The sequence below is a fragment of the Bos javanicus genome, chromosome 29 (genome assembly GCF_032452875.1).
Source record: "Bos javanicus breed banteng chromosome 29, ARS-OSU_banteng_1.0, whole genome shotgun sequence".
NCBI classification, from domain to species: Eukaryota; Metazoa; Chordata; class Mammalia; order Artiodactyla; family Bovidae; genus Bos; species Bos javanicus.
This window is the reverse complement of record NC_083896.1, coordinates 11,724,694-11,751,586: the sequence shown is the minus strand read 5'-3', so window position 1 is coordinate 11,751,586 and position 26,893 is coordinate 11,724,694. Positions and strand designations below refer to the sequence as shown.

Below are 26,893 nucleotides of genomic sequence, written 5' to 3'. Positions count from 1 at the left end.
TCATGTAAAAGAAAACTTTTGATCTATAATTAAAAAAAATAAAAAATAAAAAAGTATGCAAAAAGGAGCACCGGAGCTCATTTTCAAGCATTTTAAAGCAAGAAATGTGTGACAACTGATCTGGGCCTACGTTAACCTTGCTTTCTCTGCAAGTCACTTTGGTCATGTCTGACTCTGCAACACTATAGGCTACAGCCTGCCAGGCCCTCTGTCTCTGGGATTCTCCAGGCACGAATACTAGAGTGGGTTACCCTGCCCTCCTCCAGGGAATCTTCCTGATCCAGGGATTGAATCTGTGTCTCCTGCATTGGCAGGCAGGTTCTTTACCACTAGCATCCATAAGAGCTATCAAATTTTTAGATCCTTTCTACAAAGATATTCAATGCAATGTAATAAACTTAAATATCCAAAGTAGAGTCAAGGTTAAATAATGTTATATAACATGAAATTATGCACCTATTTAAACTGTTTACAAAGTACATATTTAATGTAAGAAAATGCCTATACTGTAATACTAAATGAAAAAGGCAGGATGAAAAGTTCAGCTATGTAAAAACATGCACTGACTATGAAGAAACATAATAAATAGATCCTTTTATTGATAAGATTGTGAGCAATCCTAATTTATTTTATATGTATCTATATTTCCCATATTTTCTACAATGAACTGCATTACTTTCTAATCAGAGAATGACATTATCTTTAAGCCAATATTATTTAATCTTTATAATCTTTCCATATAAGTTGCCTAGACCTCCAATTAATGCCAGTCAGTCATTTCCTGAAAAGCCAAAATAATTTTGAGGCCACTTAGGTATGTTTGTGTTCTTAACACTCTGGCATGGGATGTTGGCAAAGATCTGTGTTTATAGATTTTTAAATACATGTTCAATTATTCATCTTCAGTTAATTGCAGTCATGTGCTATGGTGGGAAGAACATGGATTTTGGAATCAAAGAGACTAGATGAGGATTTTGGCTCAGCCATTTAACCTCTTTGAGTCTCCATAAGCCCATGGAAGGAAGCTTAACAGATGGTAGCTCATATTAGTTCTAAGTAAGGGACAATGCTTAGAGTAAGGCACAGGGCTAATAAGGGGCAGGGATGTCACAGGAAATATAATAAAGAATAAATAAAAATGAGATTTCAGACACACAGAATGGTGGTATATTAAGGGGGCATAGAGATTCCCGTCTTCCCTCTCTGCAGATAAAGTGGTCAAGAAAACAAAGTCATCTAAAGCAAATAAAGGAGTTATTGCTAAGACAAAGGAAGACTTATTCTCTATAAACTGGGATGAAGGCAACAAAACTTAGTATGAGAAATCCTAAAACCCAAGAACTCTACCAATAACATACATGTCCTATTCATTTTATTTTTACTAGGCCCTAAAGCTCAATAAATATGATTTCTCTTATTGTATCTGCCAATTAACCTTTTAGGGATTGATGTTCACTAATGATCACTTCATAGGGACCTACAGAGCAAGAGGAGGCAACCAGCTAAAGTTTACTTTCCCTCCCCCACAAAGAAATCTTCTGGAATTCTCTGAGTGCAGCCCACTTTAGTGGTTCTATGGACCTCTTTCTCAAATTCAGGTTCCTAAGGGTTGATGATGTAGGCCGAGGCTCAACAGTGGTTAAAGAACAGGTATTCGCAGAGGCTGTGGATGAAGCCCAGATGTGCAGTTGTACTGTGACAGGCAAGCTCCCAGGGGGCCCTCATGGAGCAGGAAGGAAGTTGGAAGGGAAGGCGGAAGAGGTTCTGGGAGCTGGAGACTGCGGACTGCTTTCCCTGTACTGAAATTTCTGGTGCAGATCTCTAGCCATTTTAAGTTCTTTTTGTTTTTATTTTCTAATAGTTTGTTTATTCATTTATCATTTGTTTTTTGCTGCACTGGGTCTCGCTGCTGGGCACAGGTTTTCTCCAGTTGCCCTGAGCAGGGGCTACTCCACCGTGGTGCTCGGGCTTCTCCTCACAGTGGCTTTCCCAGCTGCGGAGCACAGGCTCTAGGCTCACTGGCTTCGGTAGCTGCAGGACGCAGGCTCAGCAGCTGTGGCTCACGGGCTCTAAAGTGTGGGCTTGGAAGCTGTGTCACATGCATTTTCAGTTGCTCCAAGGCATGTGGGATCTGCTGGGAGTAGGAATGAAACCTGTTTCCCCTGCATTTCTGGCCCATGCAGCCCCAGCATCCACTTTTTGGGGGGCTTCCCTGACAGCTCAGTTGGTAAAGAATCCACCTGCAATGCAGGAGACCCAGGTTCGATTCCTGGGTCAGGAAGATGCCCTGGAGAAGGGACAGGCTACCCACGGGCTTCCCTGGTGGCTCAGTTGGTCAAGAATCCACCTGCAATAGGGGGGACCTGGGTTCAGAAGATCCCCTGGAGAAGGGAAAGGCTACCCACGTCAGTATTCTGGCCTGGAGAATTCCATGGACTGTATAGTCCACGGGGTGGCAAAGAGTCAGACATGACTGAGCGACTTTCACTTTCACCCCTGCAATGGCAAGTGGATTCTTATCCACTGTATTGCCAGGGAAGTCAAGTAATTCTAAATTTTAACCTGGTTTTCTAGCTCAGCTTCATTTAGGAAACTAAACTACAATGTACAGAGGTGGGTGGGAAGGGGATAAGGGAGAGTGGAGGGATAGCATGTAGGCAAAGATCTCCTGGTTTGCACTGGGCAGTGTGAAGAGAAACCTCACCTGGGGTATGGGAGGTGATATATAAGTCTCCATTTTGCTGTTGCCATAGCTGTTGCATAGAAATTGAAAAAAATAGTAACTAGCTCTGACATACTGGAGAAGGCCATGGCACCCAACTCCAGTGCTCTTGCCTGGAAAATCCCATGAACGGAGGAGCCTGGTGGGCTGTAGTCCATGGGGTCACTAAGAGTCAGACAGGACTGAGTGACTTCACTTTCACTTTTCATTTTCATGCATTGGAGAAGGAAATGGCAACCTACTCCAGGGTTCTTGCCTGGAGAATCCCAGGGACGGGGGAGCTTGGTGGGCTGCCGTCTATGGGATCACACAGAGTCGGATACGACTGAAGCGACTTAGCAGCAGCAGCAGCAGCTCTGATATACATATAATTATATATATATAAAATATGATTTTGGCATCTGTTAAGCCAATTTGCAATGACTTGATGCTTGCCCAAAGCTTACCACATTATTGGGCATTTCTAAATAATGACATAATTTATTAGCTGTTTAGAAAAGCCATTCCTGGAAATAACTAGAGTTATTGAATTAGAAACCGGGAGAAAATTTGAGTGTCCTCCCCTCCTTCCTGGGGCTTCCCTTGTCGCTCAGTCGGTAAAGAATCTGCCTGCGGTGCAGGAGACCCAGATTCAATTCCTGGGTCGGGAATATCCCCTGGAGAAGGAAATGGCTACCCACTCCAGTATTCTTGCCTGGAGAATCCCCATGGACAGAGGAGCCTGGTGGGCTACAGTCCATGGGGTTGCAAGAGTCGGACACGCCTTAGCGACTATACCACCACCATCTTCCTCCTTCCCAGAAACCATTTTGCTTTTGGTAAAGATCCCAAGGAGTTATTTGCAAAAATCAAATTAAATATAGTTTTAGAATATTAGAATAACACTATTCCTTCTGGGAGACTGTTACAAATAAATAATAATAAATGACTTCTCAGCATTTAACTCGTGATCAGTTCTTTGCTACAGAAATGTAATGAAGATCGTATCTTCTCACAGTTAGAGATTTAATCAAAACAAAGGATTGATTTCCTAGCCATGGTAATAGTATTCTGAATGTCTCAGACTGTCAACAAAAGTCAAATAAATAAACAGAATTTGATTTTTAAACTGAAAATTCCCAAAGATCCTCTACCATACTCATTTTATGGAGAACGATGCTAAGGTTAAGAAGGCTGTGGAACTCTCAAAGTCTCAGAGCTAGCTAGTAGCAGAGATGCCCAGGTCTGTCTCTCACCATCACTAGAGCCATGCATCTTGTTAGTTTTCAGTCTGAACTGGAAGTTTGGGCCTAGACCTACAAACAATGTCAGAAATCCTCCCTCTATACAAAGCACAGACTAGAATGAAATAAAAATGTTTACAGCCTCATGGAATCAGCTTTAGGGGATATGAACCACCACATCTATGTTTCAATAATCTTATTGTTCTCTTTTGAAAAACCGGTAGATTCTTTTCTTCCTTAATTGTATTTGGATAACTGAACTTGAAAAACTCAGTCTGAATTAATCCTCCTAAATTTTAATGCACTTCACGAATACGTCTTTGGCTTTTGAAAATAAAGACTTTACATATAAGATCATTTTTGTAAATTATGGATACTTTAGCAGTTAAGACACAAGGTCAAATATCTGCTAGTTTGTCTAGGAAATGGGGACATCATTTGATATTTGCCTGTTTTAAAGATTCCTTAGGCCATATAGGCATGGAGTCCAAATCAAAAGTATTCTCTACTTGGCAAACAGATTCAAGAACTTTTCTAAATGATGGAACTTCAGATGAAATAAATCTATAACTTGACAGCAATATGAAGAAGTCAAGGGCTTTTTGAAACTAGAAATAAATTCTCAGATTTATAAATAAGGATGAATATTTTATGCCAGCAAAGAATTATTGGATATTTTTATAACAGACTTGTTAAGATATAATTCACATACTTTAAAATTTGCCCTTTTAAAGTATACAAGTCAGTGATCTTTTTTAGTATGTTCACAGACTGTGCAATCCTTAGCTTGAGGGAATTTTATAACACTTTCATCATGTCTAAAAGAAATCCATATTCATTACCAGTCCCTGACAACCATTAACCTACTTTTATCTATACGGGTTTCCCTATTCTGGTCATTTCATAGAAATAAAATTGTACAATATGTAGCCTTTTGTATCTGGCTTCTTTGATTTAGGATATTGTTCCAGGGTTTACTCATGTAACATGCATTAGAACTTCATCTGTTTTCATGGTTGAATAATATTCCACTGTAAGAATATATCATATTTTATCCATTCATCTGTTGATGGACATTGGGATTATGTTGGAAGCCTTTCTTTGTGTTATTGGTCATTTTACATCTTCTTTCAAGGAATATTTATTCAAATCTGTGGTAGACAGAATAACGGTCTTTCAAAAAGTACAAGTCCTCATCTCTGACCTGTGAATATATTATAGCATGGGCCAAAGAGACTTTATGTGCGTGCATGCTAACTTGCTTCAGTCGTGTTTGACTCTGCGACCCTGTGGACTGTAGTTCGCCAGGCTCCTCTGTCCATGGAATTTTCCAGGCAAGAATACTGGAGTGGGTTGCCATCTCGTCCTCCAGGGAATCTTCCCAATTCAGGGGTGAAACCTGAGTCTCTTCTGTCTCCTGCCCTGGCAGGCAAGTTCTTTACCATCAGCTCCACCTTACAGATACAATTAAAATAAGATTTTTGAGATAGGGAAATTATCCTGTATTATCTAGGCAAGTTAAAAGTAATCACAGGAATCCTTAACAAAAGACACAATAGAGTCATAGTCAGAGAAGAGATATGACAGAAGCAAAGGTTGGACTGATGATCTTTGAAGATGGAGTAAACAGTTATGAGCCAAGAAATTCAGGTGGCCCTAAGAAGGTAGGAAAAGGAAAGGAATTGGAGCGTTTCATAGCTCCTCTGGAGATGCCCCGTCAACAGCTTGAGTTCATTTCATTGAGTCTGATTTTGGATTTCTGACCTCCAGAACTACAAGATAATAAATCTGTGCTATTTTAAGGCACCATGGTTTTGATGGCAGCAGTAGGAAATTACTCCAAATCCTTTGCCAATTTTCTAACTAGGTTACTTGTTGTTCTGTTGTTGAGCTATAAAAGTTCTTTATATATTCTGGATACAAGTCCACTATCCGCTATATTATTGCAAATATTTTTTCCTATTCTGTTCACAGTTCAGTTGCTCAGTCGTGTCCAACTCTTTGCAACCCCACGGACAGCAGCACACCAGGCCTCCCTGTCCATCGCCAACTCCTGGAGGTTACCCAAACTCACGTCCATTGAGTTGGTGATGCCATCCAACCATCTCATCCTTTGTGGTCCCCTTCTCCTCCTGCCTTCAATCTTTTCCAGCATCAAGGTCTTTTCAAATGACTCAGTTCTTTGCATCAGGTGGCCAAAGAATTGGAATTTCAGCTTCAGCTTCAGTCCTTCCAATGAATATTCAGGACTGATTTCCTTTAGGATGGACTGGTTGGAGCTACTTGCGGTTCAAGGGACTCTCAAGAGTCCAACACCACAGTTCAAAAGCATCAATTCTTCAGTGCTCAGCTTTCTTTATAGTCCCACTCTCATATCCATACATGACTAGATGTACCTTTGTTGGCAAAGTATTGTCTCTGCTTTTTCATATGCTGTCTAGGTTGGTCATAACTTTTCTTCCAAGGAGCAAGTGTCTTTTAATTTCATGGCTGCAATCATCATCATGTGAAATGCCAGGCTGGATGAATCACAAACTGGAACCAAGATTGCCAGAAGAAATATCAACAACCTTAGATATGCAGATGATACCACTCCAATGGCAGAAAGTGAAGAGGAACTAAAGAAATTCTTGAGGAGAGTAAAAGAGGAGAGTGAAAAAGCTGGCTTGAAACTCAACATTCAAAAAACTAAGATCATGGCATCTAGTCCCATCTGACCCAGGAATCAAAAAGGGGTCTCTTGCATTGCAGGTGGATTCTTTATCAACTGAGCTATCAAGGAAGCCCCTAGTCCCATCACTGCATGGCAAATAGAAGGGGAAACAGTGGAAGCATTGACAGATTTATTTTCTAGGACTCCAAAATCACTGCTGATTGTGACTGCAGCCATGGGAAAGATTGAAGGCAAAAGAAAAAGAGGGCAGCAGATGAGATTGTTAAATGGCATTACCAATTCAATGGACATGAAGCTGAACAAACTCCAGGAAATAGGAAGGACAGGAGAGCCTGGCATACTGCAGTCCTTGGGGTCACATAGATACAACTTAGTGACTGAACAACAACAGTTCTAAACTGTTGAGGACTTGTCATTACCAGGTACTACAGAACTACTTGCTACTTGATTTTTTCTTGTCTAAGCATGCTATAAACATATTCAGGGCTGCTAATATTGATAGAGGGCTTCCCTGGTGCTCAGATGGTAAAGAATCCACCTGCAATACGGGGAGACCCGGGTTCGATCCCTGGGTTGGGAAGATCCCCTGGAGGAGGGCATGGCAACCCTCTCCAGGATTCTTGTCTAGAGAATCCCTATGGATGGAGGAGCCTGGTGGGCTACAGTCCATGAGACTGTAAAGAGTCGGACATGACTGAGTGACTAAGCCCACACACACAATATTGACAGAGGAAATCAAAGGACAGAGGACTGTGCTCTCTTACTCCTTTTCCTTCTGTGGGCAGAGATGGAAGGATAAGAATGCATCTAATCAGATCCAACTGTACTTTTCCCTGGATAATGAAATCACCCTTCTCATGAAGATGATCTCATTAAGGGCAACAGTTGGGCTTATGTGCCTCTTTTGCCTCAAAACAATAACAAAAGAGAAGTCCAGGTGGCTTTGAAAACACTGAGAGTCTCTGTCTCTGAATGGAAAATTTAGCATTAGGCATTATCACAATTATTTGGTGTGAGAATTACCCCTTTGATGGAAGTTGACATGTTGGACTTGGTAACTCAAGGGTTTTGTTTGCCATCATCCAAACTAATGCAAGTTCAATGTGAAGAGGTTCTCTGTGGATTTAGCAATCTCTTATGTTGTTTCACTTACTGGTCATCTATTATTTCCTTAAACAGTCTGAAAGTGAGTCTTGGGAGTAAGTTTCAGACTGTGATGCTTGAAAATCACTCCCTTTGCTCTGCTTAGAGCTTCTTACTGGCACGGAAAAAAATTTAAATTTAGGTTTGTGCTCTCCATTTCCAAGTTATGTGATGCTTTCATCTTTGATGATCACTAATGTTTCTTCTTTTTCTTTTTCCTTTATCTCTCCCTTTTCTTCCCCTTTGCCTCTCTTTTCCTCTTCATGTAATTATTTAAAAATTACTAGTGAGTTAATACAGAGAAGGCAATGGCACCCCACTCCAGTACTTTTGCCTAGAAAATCCCATGGACGGAGGAGCCTGGTAGACTGCAGTCTATGGGGTCACGAAGAGTCGGACATTTACTGAGTGACTTCACTTTCACTTTCATGCATTGGAGAGGGAAATGGCAACCCACTCCAGTGTTCTTGCCTGGAGAATCCCAGGGACGGCAGAGCCTGGTGGGCTGCTGTCTATGGGGTCACACAGAGTCGGACATGACTGAAGCGACTTAGCAGCAGCAGCAGCAGCAGTGAGTTAATGAGTATAAATTAATGAAAAAACAAAACAATGAATTGCCAAATGTCAACCAAAGGACAATGCAGTTAAGAACCAGGGGTTGTGTTCTCTTCGCTTTTATGAGGACAAAGCCAACCCTACCTGTAAACAGACACAGAAGGAACAAATGAAGCAATGAACTTTAAGGGAAAAAATTTTTTTTCTCCATCTTGTCTGGGAGTAGAAATGATTATGCTGGGGGCTAAGACATTACTTTGCCAACAAAGGTCCATCTAGTCAAGGTTATGGTTTTTCCAGTGGTCATGTATGGATTTGAGAGTTGGACTGTGAAGAAGGCTGAGCACTGAAGAATTGACGCTTTTGAACTGTGGTGTTGGAGAAGACTCTTGAGAGTCCCTTGGACTGCAAGGAGATCCAACCAGTCCATTCTGAAGGAGATCAGCCCTGGGATTTCTTTGGAAGGAATGATGCTAAAGTTGAAACTCCAGTACTTTGGCCACCTCATGTGAAGAGTTGACTCATTGGAAAAGACTCTGATGCTGGGAGGGATTGGGGGCAGGAGGAGAAGGGGACGACAGAGGATGAGATGGCTGGATGGCATCACTGATTCGATGGACGTGAGTCTGAGTGAACTTCAGGAGTTGGTGATGGACAGGGAGGCCTGGCGTGCTGCTATTCATGGGGTCACAAAGAGTCAGACGTGACTGAGTGACTGAACTGAACTGAACTGAAGAGGTTAAACTGTGTCACTTGTCAGGAAATTGAAGCAGCTGTCTCTTCTGCCTGCTACTGCATGCTGCTTGTGCTGTGAGTGGCTTTCATAAATGCATTGCTGTGTAGAATGTCATTGCTGCATCATCAAGTAGAGACTGTCATGTGACAGCTCTTCCCCAGGATGTCAGATCAATATTGGCCCTCTGCAATCCTGGGACTTGAAGCCACACAGAGGGCATTTTTATGATTCAGATACCAAAGTTGAAACAAAAATTATCCTTCAAAACATGGAAATGTACCTATTTTGTTCTGGAAGAAAACCTAATGCTCTTACACTAAAGATAAGGAATGTTATTAAATTTAAATAACTACTTCTAGAAGAAAAAATATAAATGAATGTTACATTTTTTTAAAGTTCAATTTTTCTGTTAATCAAATAAATTCAAAGCAAAGCAAGGAAAGGTACCAGTGTTTGCCTTGGCCAATAGCCCCAAATCATATATGTTCAAGCACATGAAATGCTAATGACATATTGTAAAACAGGCCCTCTCTAAGTCTGTTGGTGGAACTAGAATCTTTCTGGAAGGAAATTTAGCAATACATGTCAAAATTGTTTGAAATGTGCATACCTTTTGATGCAGAAATTCTACTGCTAGAAATATATTATGAAGAATTTATGAAAAAGAGTCAGTAATGTCTTCCAAAAGATTGCCAGTTACTTGAAATGCTAAGAAACTGAAAATAACCTAAAACTCCTAACAATGTATATAGTAAACATATTATTAAACAGAAATTAAAATATATGTAAAGGTTTTTTTCTTTAAATGATTTAGGGAAAAGTTTATGAAATAAATTTATGCAAAGTTAAACAAATGCTAAATATCATATATAGTGTGATCTAAAGACAAATAGAATAGCAAAAATACCAGAAATAAGTTTACAAAAATATTAATACTTTTGTATCAACAAAGATGTTGATATTATTTAGTGTAAAAATGAAAGTGTTTTGTTTTGTGTAGCTTTTGTCTACTCTCTGCATTTTATACATATTCCACAAGGACAATTATCATATCCATAAAAACATGTACACAATACATTATATTTAAAAAGAGACTGCACAGGAAAAAGATCACTATCCAAAGAAATTCCTTTAAACCATTACATGATGTCTTGCTGGCCTTTTAACTTAGCCCTCATCTCACATTTTTCTTAGAGCTTCTGACTCTCTCCCTCTCTCCCACCTGAGGTTCAAATCTCCAGCCATCAGCTGTAACAAGGAATTGCAGCTCACCTCTGTCTCTGCTGTCCCTCTCCTTGAGGGACCGTTTCTTCCCTATTTCTGACCTCGATCCACTCCCTTGTTTCTGAATGCTTTTCACATTTGGCCTCCAGGTGTGTGAAGGGCCTAAGTCTGGCCAGGAAGCTTGATCAGTATTTCTGAAGATCAGAGTGTGGTAGTGCTGGCAGAGACAAGCCCGTCTACAGCACAAAATCAGGGTGCAGAATGCCATAGAGTCATACTAACTTTTTATTACTTCATGAGAGGTTATCACAACATCTTCAGTTTAAAGCATCTTGCATTTATTATCTCAGAGTTTTAGTGGATTATAAATCTGGACACAGTTTATGGACTCTTCTATTCTGGGTCCCACAAGGCTACAATCAAGGTGTCAGCCAAACTGCACTCTTTCAGAAGTTGGGGTTCTCTTCCAAACTCAAGGGGTTATTAGCAGAACTCAGCTGTTTGACTGACATGGAAGTTTGCCTCATCCAGATCAACAGGAGAATCTCTGTACTTTCCTTTTCTTTCTTCTTTTTTTTAAATGAAGTATAGTTGATTTACAGTGTTGTAAATCTGTACTTTTAGGGTACTCCTTGGATTAGATCAGGCTTACAAGGGATGAAATGAAGAAGTGAAGTCACTCAGTCATGTCCGCCTCTTTGCCAGCCCATGAACTGTAGCCTGTTAGGCTCCTCTGTCCATGGGATTTTCCAGGCAAGAATACTGGATTGGGTTGCCATTTCCTTCTCCTTACAAGGGATACTCTCCCTTTTAATTAGTTCAAGGTCAACTGATTAAGCACCTTAATTACACCTATGAAATCTCTTCTGTCATAAAAAGAAACATTTTCATAGGAGTGACATAATACCATATTCACATATCCTCCCGTATTCAGGGGACGGGGCCACTGAAGGTCATTTTAGAACTCTGTTCTCTGTAAGTGACCCTTCCTGGCTTTCACAGCCTTGTGACTTAAGTTCAGTTTTCTGTTAAATGACTGGTTCTGTGGATTGGGTGGTGTTGGGAGCCTTTGAATTTTACACAACTTCTTCACACTCTCTATTTTATTTAATCTTTACTGCAGCTTCCTGATACATATGCTCCTACCTCCAACTTACCAATGAGGGACCTGGAGCACAGAGAGTTTAAAAAGAGGTCCAAGGTCACTTAGCTGGAAAGTAGAATTTGAAACCCAGATCCGCTACACCAAATAGCATGTTCTTTATCTTACATCTCTCCTCTGAGGCAACCACTGAGACTTGAGTTCAGTTTGGAATCTGATCTAACTAAGGAGAAAGTTACCTCTCACCTCATCTGCATCTTAAACCTGCACACTCATTTTACACTGGGTGTGACTGAGGACGCACAGGAAGGCTTTTCATAATGAACTCAGAATTCCCAGAATAATGAGGATGTTAGTGCGTCATTCCTCCTTATAAAGTTACCACAGGTTTAGCAACTTGAAACATGACCTATTTATTAGCTCACTGCTTGTGTAAGTCAGAAGTCTGGCCTAGTGGGGCTGGAATCTCTGCTCAGGTTCCTCCAAGGAACCTGAAATCCTGGTGTCAACCGAGCTACATTCTCATCTGGAGTTCAGGGTCTTCTTCCAACTCATGTGGTTGTGGTAAGACTCGGTTGCTGACAGTTGTGGGATGGAGGTCCCTACTTCCTTGCTGGCCATCAGCTGGGGCCTCTCTCTGCTCCTAGGGGCCATCCTCTTCCTTTTCCATGCGGCCTCCTCCATCTTCAAACCAGGAACAATGTTGAGTACTTCACTGATTCTGAATCTCTTTGACTTCCCATTCTGCTACCAGCCAGAGAAAGCTCTCCGCTGTTAAGGCTCAAGTGATTAGATCAGGCTAACCTGTATACTCTCCCTATCCTATGTCAACTACGCCATACAATGTAACCCAATCACAGGAGTGACAACCCATCATAGTCACAGGTTGTATGGATTAGTGTGTGGAATCCTGAGGAGTGTCATCTTGAGAATGCTGCATAGCACTGTGTGTCTTTGAAATAACATTTCTCCCACCCTGCGGGATAACTTAGAACATAAATACATGGACTTCCCTGGTGGCTCAGACGGTAAAGCATCTGTCTACAATGTGAGAGACCTGGGTTTGATCCCTGGGTTGGGAAGATTCCCTGGAGAAGGAAATGGCAACCCACTCCAGTACTCTTGCCTTGAAAATCCCATGGATGGAGGAGCTTGGTGCAGGCTACTATCCATGGGGTCGCAAAGAGTCGGGCACAACTGAGTGACTTCACTTTCACATGGACATTAGACCCAGGCTGCCTAGGTTCAAATTATGGCTCCAACATGTACTCTCAGTGCAACCTTCTTAAGGTACTTAACTGCTTATCTCAGTTCCTTGATTTTCTTACCTAAAAAGTGGGAGTAATAATATTACTCTCATCAAGTTATGCCCTTTAAATGAGCTAATGTGCCAGAAAGTTGTTGGCACATTGAGGTATTGTGTTGACCTTGCTGTTATGAATATTGACCTAATTATTATCCACTAGTATAGAGTCCAGATTACTACTCTCCTAGGAGCAGACCCATCACCTCACTTTTATAGGCTTCAGCTACTCTTTCAGTTTTAGTATTATTTAATTGTCAAAGTAAAATTTATAACGACAAGTATACATTAGAAAACTTTTATGAGTCTCTAACTCATAGGATAGACCAAACAATTTGTCAGGTTGAAAACAAAAAAAACAGAAGTATGTTTAGTTTGTGAGCTTAGTTTTTAAGTAAGGGAAACAGCAGATTCGATTGATTGTATCAGAAACTTGAGAAGAGAAACATAGGAACTCTTTAAGTACCATAGCTAAATGGGTTTTAATTCAATGTTATCATCAAGAGAAAAGGGGATGTGAAAAGATAGCAACAGGAAGTTTAGAGAAGGCCGTAGAGAATGAAAAGGAACTAAAAGAAAGGTGGAAAGGATGAGAGGAGAGGGAACGGAACACCACAGGGAAAAGAAGAAGGAATGGAAAAATGACAGAGGAAACACTACTGAGAGGAGAGGGCTGGTAAGGAAAAGGGGCAAACGCTGCTGAAACTGACTTGGTACAGCTAGGGACTTAGATTATCTTACTGAACCCTCAGAATAGGTATTATTATCATCACTTTATAGATGAGAAAACAGTACCTAAGAGAGTTAAATTTTTCCAAAACCAAATATGTTTATATACAGGTATTAGAGCCAACATCTTTCCAGAGTTCATTTCTGTGTGTTGTTACCTTGTTCAAAAAGACTAATGGTGAGACAGAAAGTACTCTTCACACATTGCTGGTCCAGCTTCAAAGAGTGTTCCTGCCACACTGAGAAAAGATTCTTAGATGGGCTTGAGTGTTACTGACACTAAACACTACCTTAGAATGTTATTTTCTTGAGTCAAGACAGTTGGAGTCTAGTTGAAACTGACCCCTGAATGATTGATGCTTCAGGATAAATCACTTGTTTGAGCCTTAGTTTCCCCATCTGTAAAATGTAGGCTTTGAACCAGATAAAAAGGTGAATTCTGAAATCTATCCTTCCTGTCATAATGCCAGACTTGCAACTGTTACTCTTGAGCTCTCAGATGCCTCCAAACCATCCAAGTTCACGGCAGAAAGAAGTAAGGTGGGAAAGAGTCTCAGTGGTAGTAGCAAGGCTCTATCATGAAGAGCTGGAGGCCCACTCCAGAGCTGTCCTCACACAGGTACAAGGCTGTGAAGTGGATTGGAGAAATGCTCCTGTTAGGATCACTGTTCAGAGTTTTTCAGGTCATTCACTGCACAACCTCACCAGGTAATATTCACAGTCACAGCCCTCTGCTCAGTGTTATGTGCCGGACTGAATGGGAGAGGGGTTTGGGGGAGAGTGGATTCATGTGTATGTATGGCTAAGTCTCTTCACTGTTGACCTGAAACTATCACAACATTGTTAATCGGCTGTACCCCAATACAAAATGTTTTTTTTTTTGGTGTTAAAAAATAAAAATAAATAAATGAAACAAAAAAATGGAGCTTCTCCAGGGTCCAATATTTGCAAATACTATCCCCACTCCCTGATTCCAGGAAGCCAGGACTAAGACCCGTGGGTAGAGTTCATAATAAAAACAACTGTGGCTCATTAGAAAAATAGCAAACTTTGCAGTGTTCAGAATTTCCCATTAGCATGTGTAAAACTTTATATTTGGGAATTTTTAGGCCAAGGTCCCATGAGGTAGGGGATTCTACTAATGAATAAGAGTTTAGAGAGTATATAAGTGACATACAGATTTTGGAATGTATTCAAAGAAAGATGAGTGATCTTAAAAAATTTGATTAATTTCCTAAGTCCATATTATGATGGCCATAATAACTATAACTACATCATATGGCTGTTTTAAACATATAGAAGATTGTGTGTGGGTGTATCTACATCTCTGTTTACATCATCTATCCATCTATCCTTCAGTCTGTGTATTCATCCATCCATCCATCCGTCCACCCACACACCAACCTATCTATCCATCCTACCTTAGTGAGCATGATGCTCCACACATGATAAGAAATCAGTAAATGTTAGTGGCCACTATGATCATGTTCTTTACAACTACTGGATAATGCTTTCAACACAGCAGAACTGCCTTTTATCTCTGTAGGCGGACACAGAGTGGTGGCACTCTCAGAGATGCCATTTTTCATTCTTATTTGTAGAATAATCACATAAAGTCCACTTTATCTGATGCCCAGGGCGGAAATTTGGCGGAGGTGAAAGCTTCCCTACTTCTAGGTAAAGAATGGTATGAAACAATGATGATGGTCCACTTTTCTGAAGTTTCCTCTAACAACTTTATTTCTGAACTTTTAAAATGGAGCTTCTCCTAATATCATATGACACCCCTTATATGTGGGATCTAAAATGAAATGATACAAATTAACTTTATTACAAAACAGAGAAAGACTCACAGATTTAGAAAATGAACTTACGGCTGCTGGGGGGAAGACACGGTCAGGGACTTTGGGAAGGTCATATACACACTGCTGTACTTCAAATGGTAACCAGCAAAGACCCATTGTATAGCACATGGAAGTCTGCTGAATGTTATGTGCCAGACTGGATGGGAGAGGGGTTTGGGGGAGAATGGACACATGTACACGTATGGCTAAGTCTCTTCGTTGTTCATCTGAAACTATCAAAACATTGTTAATTGGCTGTACCCCAATACAAAATGTTTCTTGGCGCTAAAAAAATAAATAAAATTAAAAAAATAAATGAAACAAAAAATGGAGCTTCTCCAGGGTCCAATATTAGCAAATACTATCCCCACCATGACTCTTAGAATTACACATCTATTTCTAATTTCTCACTCTGCAGCATGGATGTTGTCCCCTCACCCAGAAATCAGTTATGTCAATTCAGCCTGAAAGTTCTATCGTCAAAAAGCATGTGAATCCTGTGGGAGTGCCACTCATTTCCTTTCTTGCTGATAGGAGATGCAGGTGTACCTGAAAAAAGGTGTGATGTTCCTTGACAAACTGCAAAGGTGCAGCTATCAAAAATAATCACTGCATCAGAACAGCTGGAGACCAAAAAAGTGTCCTTGGCTGCTTTATAAAAAACAGCAAACTGGCCTCTTTATGCTTCATAAAAAAGCACCCTGAGGAAGAGCAATGAAGCTTACATACCTGCCACTTAGGTCACAGCTTTCAGGGTGGTTCTATGTAACCCAAGGGCTTCCCAGGGGGTGCTTGTGGTAAAGAACTTGCCTGTCAATGCAGCAGACATAAGAAACTGGGGTTCGATCCCTGGGTTGGGAAGATCCCCTGGAGGAGGGCATGGCAACCCACTCCAGTATACTTGCCTGGAGAATCCCATGGACAGAGGAGCCTGGCAGGCTATGGTTCATAGGGTTGCAAAGAGTTGGACATGACTGAAGCAACTTAACACATACACACATATGCAAGCTAAAACTATTCCTAACTGTCGGTCTTGGTCTGCATTACCCTCTCTCCCTACTTATTGATTTACCCTTCTCTCCCTTCTCATTTTACTTATTCATTCATGCATTCAGAAAGTATTTATGAACTCACATCTGTATACAACTGCTTGATCTAAGGAGATTTACAATCTAGTAGCTTCCCCAATGGTTAAACAGTAAAGAATTGAATCCGCCTGCAAAACAGGAGATGCGGGTACAATCCCCGGGTTGGGAAGATCCCCTGTAGTAGGAAATGGCAACCTGCTCCAGCATTCTTGCCCAAAAAACCCCATGGACAGAGGAGCCTAGTGGTCCTCGTCCATGTGGTGGCAAAGGGTTGGATATGACTCAGCACACATGCTAAAATAAGGCTGGGGCATGTTTTCCTCAGGGGAAGTCTCTCCTACTTGTTCAGTCTACAATTCTTTTAGCTGGTGTTCTGACTTCTGATACAATTTTGTATTATTGACTAAGAGCCCCATGTGGGTGACTCTCATTTTGACAAATAACCTTTAGATTTTATTTTTTTTTAATTTTTGGACCACGTGGCATGTAGGATCTTAGTTTCCCAACCAGGAATTGAACCTGAGCCCCCTGCGTTGGAAGCACAGAGTCTTCACCACAGGACTTCCAGGGAAGTTCCAACCTTTAGTTATTTAAAGAGAGGGACCCTGACTCAAGCCATTACTATTGTATGCTGAGCAGGATCTGGCTCTATTTCCAACCTCAGCTGGTGTTCTTCATCTAAGACAAACTGGTTTCCTTTTTTGCTGGGACCCCATGCTCCTTCTCCCTCCGTGTTCTCATTTAGGTTTGTGAGGTTAGTAAAACCTTATTTTTTGGACTCAGCCTGGAATCTTCTCATGGAATACCTTTTTAGGCTCTTTTCCATCCCAACTCCTACAGAAAACCCCAAATCCATCAATACATACAAGGTGCGTAATATGGCATTTCTTTGTTAATACTACTTACAGTATATCATTTTCTACACATTTTAGTATTTGCTCATCAACTCATACTATTCTTCTTTCCTACCAGACTGAAGACCCCATGGAACAAAACATCCATATTCCTTCCTCCCACTGCCTGGCCCAATGCTGAACGTGGTAGCCATCAACAAACACAAATTAAATACTAGTTGAAATTCAACAAGAGATCTGGAAAGTCATTACAGAAAGCTTGCTTTGACAGTCTTTTCTTTCAAGTACAGAACTTTTGGAGAATTGTTATTCTCCAAAGGCACAGGTATGTCTTACTGATGTGGCAGATTTACTTTCCAAATAATTCTAACATTTCAGATCATTACCTGAGTCTGCCATCCTCTGCTGCAGCACCTCCCGGTATAATCTTCGTAATAAATATGCCAGGGTCATCTCCGATGTGGGGATTATCTGTCCCTCCAGCAATACTGAATCCCAGGCCAGAATTTCCCTGTAGAAACAATAAGTAGACATTAAATGATGTGGCTGTCATCTAAACCCAGTTCTCCTTGTACTCTGCGTTATCATCTTACGACTCAAATGGAAATCGGGTGATAACAGCCTTGTATGCAAAGCCATAAACTGCACCATCAGCAGACAAAGGAAGGTCAGGGAAAACACTCAGGCTTGTCCCTGCATTGCAAGAATTCAAGTGCTTTATGCTTCTGCTTATTCAAAGGGCCTTACATTTTTTGCTTCTAAGAAATGCAGCCTTTATTAGAAACTAAAATGGTCATGATGAAATAAAAGTTGACACTGTGCAATATGAGAAAAGGCAAAAGATAATTATGGTCCATTATAAAAATTGTACACACATACAAAAAAGAACGGACGGAAACAGGTTATGTGAAAAACATTTGATTTGACGGAGTAGTGAAATTTGGGTGTTTCCATTCTGCTATTTCTGGTACTGTTGCTCTAATATTGTTTATCCATCAAATAAGTGTATTTTCCTATTTGTTAATAGGAACTTTGACTTCAGGAGGCAACGGCCCCTTCTAGAGTCATAGCAAATGTGAGACACTTTGCAGTAAAGTAGCTCTTAATTTGCTATAGATACAGACAAGGAATACATTATTGTTGCAGCATGTAAATTTGAACACCTTATATTCTAATATAGCTTTCATACTCACTCCTGTAGACTCTAGTAATTGATAACCAATGTACATATAGCCCTCTAAAATTTGCATGCAATACATAATTAAAAGTCTCCCTCAAATTCACAAACCATTGCACTTACTTCTTATTTTCATATTCTCTTTTTTTTTTTTCATATTCTCTTTTTTAATCTCCATCACCATGGCTACATTTTTGTTTCCATATTATGTTCCATTTTTTTCCTATTCACTTTATATTTTCAGTCATTTTTATACAATTAGAAAATCTTTATAATTATCCATTTAAGTGACTAAATAATATTTGACTAAGGTCATTTAACCAGTCCCTTGTCACTGAATATTTAATTTCTCTATATACTCTTACAACAAATACAGCTTACTAAATTTACAATCATTTGATTAAGTCCTGCTTGTGGGTAAAAAGAGATGAGGAATAAGAAATTAGTTGTTAATCCAGAAAAATTAATTAGGGCACTCAATTAGAGAAGTTGGGTGTTAAGATCAGATCAAGTATAATTGACAGTTATACTACCACTGCAAATGACAAGGTAAATCTTACCAATTTTTATTGACTGAACTAACAAAACTCTGAATTTTCAGAGGGTTGTTCTCACAATTATACACTAAAAGGCTGAAGTTAATAATTCAACCATGGCCACTAAGATCTCATGTCTTTGTACTACTGACTTCTAATTCTGTTTCTTTGAAAAACTCCAATGTTCCTTGGGTATTATCTGACTACTTAAGAGCAGTCAATAATGAATGTATTTGTTATTGTTGTTCAGACTCTAAGTCATGACTATTTGTGACCCCATGGATTGCAACGTGCCAGGCTTCCCTATTCTTCACTATCTCCCAGAGTTTGCTCAACGTCATGTCCATTGAACCAATGATGCTCTCTAGTCATCTCATTCTCCATCGCCCTGATCTCCTCCTGCCCTCAATCTTTTCAGTATCAGAAGTGAAAGTATTAACTGCTCAGTTGTGTCCAACTCTTTGCGACCCCATGAACACCAGGATCCTCTGTCCATAGAATTCTCCAGGCAAGAATACTAGAGTAGGTTGCCATTCCCTTCTCCAGGGGATCTTCCTGACCCAGGGATTGAAACCAGGTCTCCTATATTGCAGGCAGATACTTCAACATCTGAGCCACCAGGGTTTTTACCAGTGAGTTGGTTCTTCACATTAGGTGTCCAAAGTATTGGAACTTCAGCTTCAGCATCAGTCCTTCCAATGAATATCTAGGCTTGATTTCCTTTAGGATCGACTGGTTTGATCTCCTTGTTGTCCAAAGAAATCTCAAGAGCCTTCTCCAGTACCACAATTTGAAAGAAACAATTCTTCAGGGCTCAGTCTTCTTTATGGTCCAACTCTCATATCTATACATGACTACTGGAAAAAAACATAGCTTTGGCCATATGGACCTTTGTTGGCAAAGTGATATCTCTGCTTTTTAATATGCTATCTAGGTTTGTCATAGCTTTCCTTGTAAGGAGCAAGCATTTTTCGATTTCATGGCTGTGGTCATCACCAGCAGTGGTTTTGGAGCCCAGGAAAATAAAATCTGTCACTGTTTCCACTCGTCCCCCATCTATTTTCCATGAAGAGATGGGACCAGATGCCATAAACTTAGTTTTTTGAATGTTGAGTTTTAAGCCAGCTTTTTCACTCTCCTCTTTCACCCTCATCAAGAAGCTCTTTAGTCCCTCTTCACTTTCTGCCATTAGAGTAACTGTCACTGGTATATCTGAGGTTGTTGATATTTCTCCTGGCAATCTTGATTCTAGCTTATGAGTCATACAGCCTAACTTTTGAATGACGTACTCTAGGAGAAATATCAATAACCTAGGATACACAGATGACACCACCCGTATGGCAGAAAGCGAAGAAGAACTAAAGAGCCTCTTGATGAAAGTGAAAGAGCAGAGTGAAAAAGTTGGCTTAAAACTCAACATTGAGAAAACTAAGATCATGGCATCTGGTCTCATCACTTCATGGAAAATAGATGGGGAAACAATGTAAACAGTGACAGACTTTATTTTCTTGGGCTCCAAAATCACTGCAGATGGTGACTGCAGCCATGAAATTAAAAGACGCTTATTCCTTGGGAGAAAAGCTATGACCAACCTAAATGGCATATTAAAAAGCAGAGACATTACTTTGCCAACAAAGGCCTATCTAGTCAAAGCTATGGTTTTTCCAGTAGTCATGTATGGATGTGAGAGTTGGACTATAAAGAAAGCTGAGCACCGAAGAATTGATGCTTTTGAATTGTGGTGCTGGAGAGGACTCTTGAGAGTCACTTGGACTACAAGGAGATCCTAAAGGAATCTAACCAGTCCATCCTAAAGGAAATCAGTCCTGAATATTCTTTGGAAGGACTGATGCTGAAGCTGAAACTTCAGTACTTTGGCCACCTAATGTGAAGAGCTAACTCATTTGAAAAGACCCTGATGCTGGGAAAGATTAAAGGCAGGAGGAGAAGGAGACAACAGAGGATGAGATGGTTGGATGGCATCACCAACTTCATTGACATAAGTTTGTTTGAGCAAGCTTCAGGAGTTGGTGATGGACAGGGAAACCTTTCAGGCTGCAGTCCATGGAGTTGCAGAGTCGGACACAACTGAGCAACTAAACTGAACTCTGCATATGAGTTAAATAAGCATGGTGACAATATGCAGGCTTGTCTTACTCCTTTCCTAATTCTGAACCAGTTCATTGTTCCATGTCTGGTTCCAACTGTTGCTTCTTGACCTGCATACAGGTTTATCAGGAGACAGGTAAGGTGGTCTGGTATTCCCATCTCTTTAAGAATTCTCCACAGTTTGCTGTGATCTACACAGTCAAAGACTTTCAAGTAGTTAATGAAGCAGATGCTTTTCTCGAATTCCCTTGTTTTTTTCTATGATCCCATGGATGTTGACAATTTGATCTCTGGTTCCTCTGCCTCAACGTATGTATTAAATATTTATTAAATATCAGCTTTGTGTTTGGCACTGGGCTAAGCCTTGGAGCTATAGCCATGAATCTATCAATTTATGAGGCATATGAAGGACAAGTGCAGCGTGCTGGAGTGGCTAACGGATCCAAACACAAGGACTTTTCCTGAAGGTGAAGAGTGGTTAGTTTTTTTTAATGAGGGAAGGGTGGAAGTTGGAGAGGAGGACAGAGTGTCCCAAGCAGAGGGAAGAACATACGTAAAATCCCTGAAGTGACAAAGTGTATGCCAGGTCCAAGAAACAGACAAGAAGGCGACAACGATGACAGCAAGAAGGATAATTGGATGAGTCTCGATCATGAATTTCTTCAAAGCAGTGTATGTGAGTCCATTTTTGGTTTTAAGTACCTACTGACACCAGATGACTGCATTGTATTGTATGAATATCTCCTATGAGATTCTCTTGAAGCTAAGGCTGTAGGGATTAAGATCAAGTGATTTCTGCTTTCATGGAATTCAAGGCAGAGCAGAAAAGAACCATAGTTTGGCAATCGGTGATCAGTACCTCAACTACTTCCCTGGTGGCTCACATGGTAAAGCGTCTGCCTACAACGCAGGAGACCTGGGTTCAATCCATGGGTTTGGAAGATCTCCTGAAGAAGGAAATGGCAACCCACTCCAGTATTCTTGCCTGGAAAATCCCATGGATGGAGGAGCCTATAAGGCTACAGTCCATGGGGTTGCAAAGAGTCGGACACGACTGAGCGACCTCACTTTCACTTTCATCTCAACTACACTCTCACGTCGATAGCCACCAATGAGGCAGTTTCTATAAGATCTTGGGTTTCAGAAGGAAAGGATGGGAAGATAAGTTTCTTCAATGTAATTTGGGTCTAGGTCCAAAAACATCAACTAGAATATATTGGTCTTATTCGAGTTGGCACCTCAACAATACCAATTTCTTCATTAATGGGGTAGGGAAAGAGTCAAGCACAGACTGCAAGATGCTCTAACGCTTTCTCCTAAAATATAAAAATCTTGGGAGAGGGCACTCAAGACTTTGTCATTTGAGAAAAATATTCACTCTACTAGGTCTATATTTTAGCCCCCAGGAACACTGAATTGCTCACTCTTTCTTGCACAGTCCACTTGATAACTCATCTCTTGGCCTTTGCTCATACTGCTTTCTCTACGAGAAATCTCCCACTCTGCCTGATGGTTCAGATGTCATTTGAGTTTCTATAGATTTCTCTGCTTAGCTATGCTATGCACTGTGTTATTTTGAAGTTGTATATTTATCAGTCTATCATTCCTTCAAACTGACCTTATAGAAGGCAGAAACTGTATAATATTCACCTTTGTCTCTTGGTGCCTTGACTGGCACGTTGTTCCTTACATATTTGATGAATGAATGAACAGACAAACACATTTGCTGAGAATATTCTTCCAAAGGGAAGAGTCAGAAAGACATAATACAAGTACACGGTTAATATAGAAGTCACTTTGCTCTGTGCGGCTCCAAAATAAAAATGGAAAGGCCAGAAATTCAAATTGTGGCTTAGCTGAAGGATGAATGAGGAGACGAGAGCTGTTCAAATTGGGAATAGCCTGCTTTGCAAGGGAGGGAGGATCCTTTACTCAATGGGTAGCTAGCTAGACACTGGACATAAGGGACCAAACATCATCTGAGAGGTTAGGCTGTACGACTTCAAAGGATTCTTCTGGGTCTCTGGCTAGACTTACAGGAAAACTACTCTTGCCAACAGGAAAAAAAAAAAAAAGAATGCCATAGGAACCTTTAGAGGGGGATGTAGGTCACTGCTACATTTTTTTATTGTATGGATTCACAGATCTTTGAAGTGATAGCTTTGATGACAACCTAGCAACACGGAAATATTGTTTTTAGACTATAATACAGAGAATATGCTTCCCTGGTGGGAAAGATTCTTTACCCAGATGGTAAAGAATCTGCCAGCAAGGCAGGAGACCTGGGTTTGATCCCTGGGTCCGGAAGATCCCTGGAGAAAGGAATGGCTACCCCTCCAGTTTTCTTGCCTGGAGAATCCCATGGACAAAAGAGCCTGGTGGGCTACAGTCCATGGGGTCGCAAAGAGTCAGATATGACTGAACAACTAACACACACATATGGAGAATATGGTGGTTTGGACATTTACTGATAAACTCTGTCCTTGAATCCACTCTGAGTAAAGGAATAAATCAAAGAACCCACAATGAAAAGAGGCAAGTAGAGACAGAATATAACAAGATCTGTGTTTCTGATCCCAAGGATTCTCCAAAGCTTTTGTGTTTCAGTTAAAACCAGCCTGACGGCTAGGCCTGGCCAGTCACAGTAGTTCTTTAGCAGAGGTTCATCTGAATTCAGCTAAGGAAATTATTAAAGTGCTTCCCCGTCTCCTCTTGTTATTCTCACCCAGCCTTCCCTTTCAGGCCTTTGCTCCCAGACAACAGCGTTCAGTGGAGAGAGGGAGAGATAAAAAGCAGCAGTGAAATCACTGCCTGCTGTTCTCCATGGCGGAATCTCTCCCATCCCCCCCACAGTCATCCCAGAGCCAGCCAGCTGCAAAGGCAGAGCCCAGAACCTCTGTTCTCTGCGCAGCCATCTCTCCAGGAGAATAGGCAGATGCCTGGCTGACGGCCTTAGATCCCGAAAACGGTGCCTGATTAACTGACTGTTGATACTTGACACAGTCAACAGAAACTATAAGGTGCCACGTGGGTGAGGGCAGCCTCTGTGCAGCGTTCCGGCTGGGCTGCTGCTTCCTCGCAATTGGGCAGAGTCCATGTGTGAGCATGTGGCTGCCTTGGACCATTATTTGTTCTGGTTCCCATTCCTCCACTCTGGCTGACTGTCCCCTGGGAACACAAGGCCACTGCCTAGCCAGTGGACTAGCAAGTGGTACTTCCTCCTTCATGTACTATACTCTCTGGGAAAAGGCAAAAAAGCAAAAGGAAAAGAACATTTGCCGTTTAACTGATGGCTGTAAATATAAATACCAGTATCCTCAGAAGCATGAGCCCAAGCCCGCTGCCACTGGCCATGCCCACTGTCTAGCCAAGTGGTACTTTCTCTTTCAAGTACTACACTCTATCAACTCCCAGAGGAAAAAAAAGAAAAAAGAAAAATGAAGAGAACATTTAGTGAAAATGAAATGAAAAATAAAACATTTAAATGATGGTTGCAAATATAAATACAGTATCCTCAGAGAATTATCTTTTCATTAAAAGATTGTTGTGTAACAGGAAATTACCCCCAAAATGGGGTTACAAAAAACAAGAGGAAAATACAGTGATATCATAATCATATGAATTTACAGAAGGTTCTATTGACAAATAATTTCTCTTACTGTCAGAAGTTCCTACTTTTCAAAGACTATTTAATCTAGTAATTCAGTTCTAGGAATTTATCCTAAAGAAATAACCAGAGATGTGTGCAATGACGTGTGTTCAAAGATTTGTGGCGGTATCATGCTTCTAATTCTAAAAACAAAACAAAATCCAACTTGTAATTGGAAACATTCAAACAATGGAGAAATAGTTAAAGTACTGTTATATGTCTATCTGAATGTGGGAATATTTTAGAGCCATTAAAACTGCAGAAATATTTAATGATAATGGAAAATGTTCATTATACAAATGTGAGAGGAAAAAAATGTGTATGAAATTTTAATTAAAGTATGATCACCACTAAAATATTAAAAAAAGACTTGTTTTTTACTAAGAAATTTATGAATTACTAATTGGTAGTAGTAAAACTGCTTAAGTAATAAACTACTTAAGAGGGAGAGACTTTTTTTTTAAGTTATAAAATTCTTAATAAAATACTAAAAATGTCCTCAAGGGAACTAACAGTTATTACATTTTTCTTTCTGGAACTAACATTTATTGCATTCTTCTTTTTATGTAAAACTCTGAGCTAGGCTTCTTTTAATCCTTTATCTGATGGACAGTATTTTCCCCCTCTTCATGTATTAAAAAACAAAACGCAAAAACAAATTAAAACCAAAAGAAAACCCTGAGGCGAAGAAGCATGAAGCAACTTACATAAAGACAGAAAGCAAGCAAATAGTGGAATTCAAATCCAAACAGGATATTTTAAGCTTCAATTACCAGCTTTTCCCCTGTTACATCATATTGTCTCTTCTGGGTTAAACAATTTGATGGTAAGGAAATTAAAAAAAAAATACGAACAACAAACTATTAATTTTGTTTAAAAGAATCTATACCACTCTTATCAGTATCATAAAAATATTTTTAAAAATTGTAATGGAAGAGCATGTATTTATTTGGACCATTCAGACCTGTTTTTGACATTAGGTACATTTCTTAACTTTGAACCTAGCTTTCTTGTTTGCAAGATGTACATAATAGTAACTACTTCACAGCATTATTAGAAAGATCAAAGTAAATGATACATGTACTAGCAGAGCACTGAGCATAGATCCTGGGAGGTGTGTGAAGATTAATCAATATTAGTTCATTTCCTTTGGTTGGATACTGCACTATTACGAGTATCCTTCTAAACATGAGGGCAATAAAGGCAAACAGAAGTAAGACAATGCAGTCTTTCATTTATACCTTTATCTATTCATCCAACAAGTATTTTTTGATGAATGCTGGCCTACAATTTTAGCATATGTTATTTCTCTTTGTATAATTTAGCTACATATTCTAAATATGGGAGAAAGGATGGCTAGGCAGGAAGCATTGAGAATGTTAAGTAAATAAATGCTAGATAAAGGAAGACTCAAACACTATTTTTTTAAGCTTTCAGTATCCATAACCTATTCTGATGCATCGAATTTGGGTATTTCATCTGACAAACCCCAATATTTCTGTGCATTCCCTTCACTTCAGTAGGATCTATATGTTCCTTTTACTCTCTACCAAGAATATCAATATACAAGTCTATCATCTGCTTATCTGCTCCAGCAGGTATTTATTTTTATTTACTATAATTTATACTATAAAATGAGCTTCCCAGCTGGCACTAGTGGTAAAGAATCTTCTTGCCAATGCAGGAGATGCAATTGATTCAGGTGGGCTCCCTGGGTCAGGAAGATCCCCTAGAGCAGGAAATGGCAACTCGCTGTAGTCTTCTTGCCCAGAAAACTCTATGAACAGAAGAGCCTGGTGGGCTATAGTCCATGGGGCTACAAAGAGTCAGATACAACTAAATTACTAAGCTTATACACACATACTACAAAATAATACATGTGTTACTTTCAAGTATACCAGTTCAGTATCAGTTCAGTCACTCAGTTGTGTCCGACTCTTTGTGACCCCATAGACTGCAGCACGCCAGGCCTCCCTGTCCATCACCAACACCCAGAGTTTACTCAAACTCATGTCCATTGAGTCAGTGATACTATCCAACCATCTCATCCTCTGTCATCCCCTTCTCCTCCAGCCTTCAATCTTTCCCAGCATCAGGGTCTTTTTCCAATTAGTCAGTTCTTTGCATCAGGTAGCCAAAGTATTGGAGTTTCAGCTTCAGCATCAGTCCTTCCAATGAATATTCAGGACTGATTTCCTTTAGAATGGACTGGTTGGATCCTTGCA

At 40.3% G+C, this 26,893-nt stretch overlaps 1 protein-coding gene across 15 annotated transcripts in view; it reads right to left on the bottom strand.

Moving 5' to 3' along the window:
• The window catches only part of DLG2 (discs large MAGUK scaffold protein 2), a 2,330,119-nt gene that overhangs the window by 710,052 nt on the left and 1,593,174 nt on the right, over window positions 1–26,893 (bottom strand). For all 15 annotated transcript variants that reach the window (XM_061406089.1, XM_061406091.1, XM_061406093.1 and 12 more), the window contains one exon: window positions 17,584–17,708. In XM_061406089.1, coding sequence (XP_061262073.1) covers window positions 17,584–17,708 — 125 coding nt within the window. The remainder of the gene's footprint in view (window positions 1–17,583; window positions 17,709–26,893) is intronic.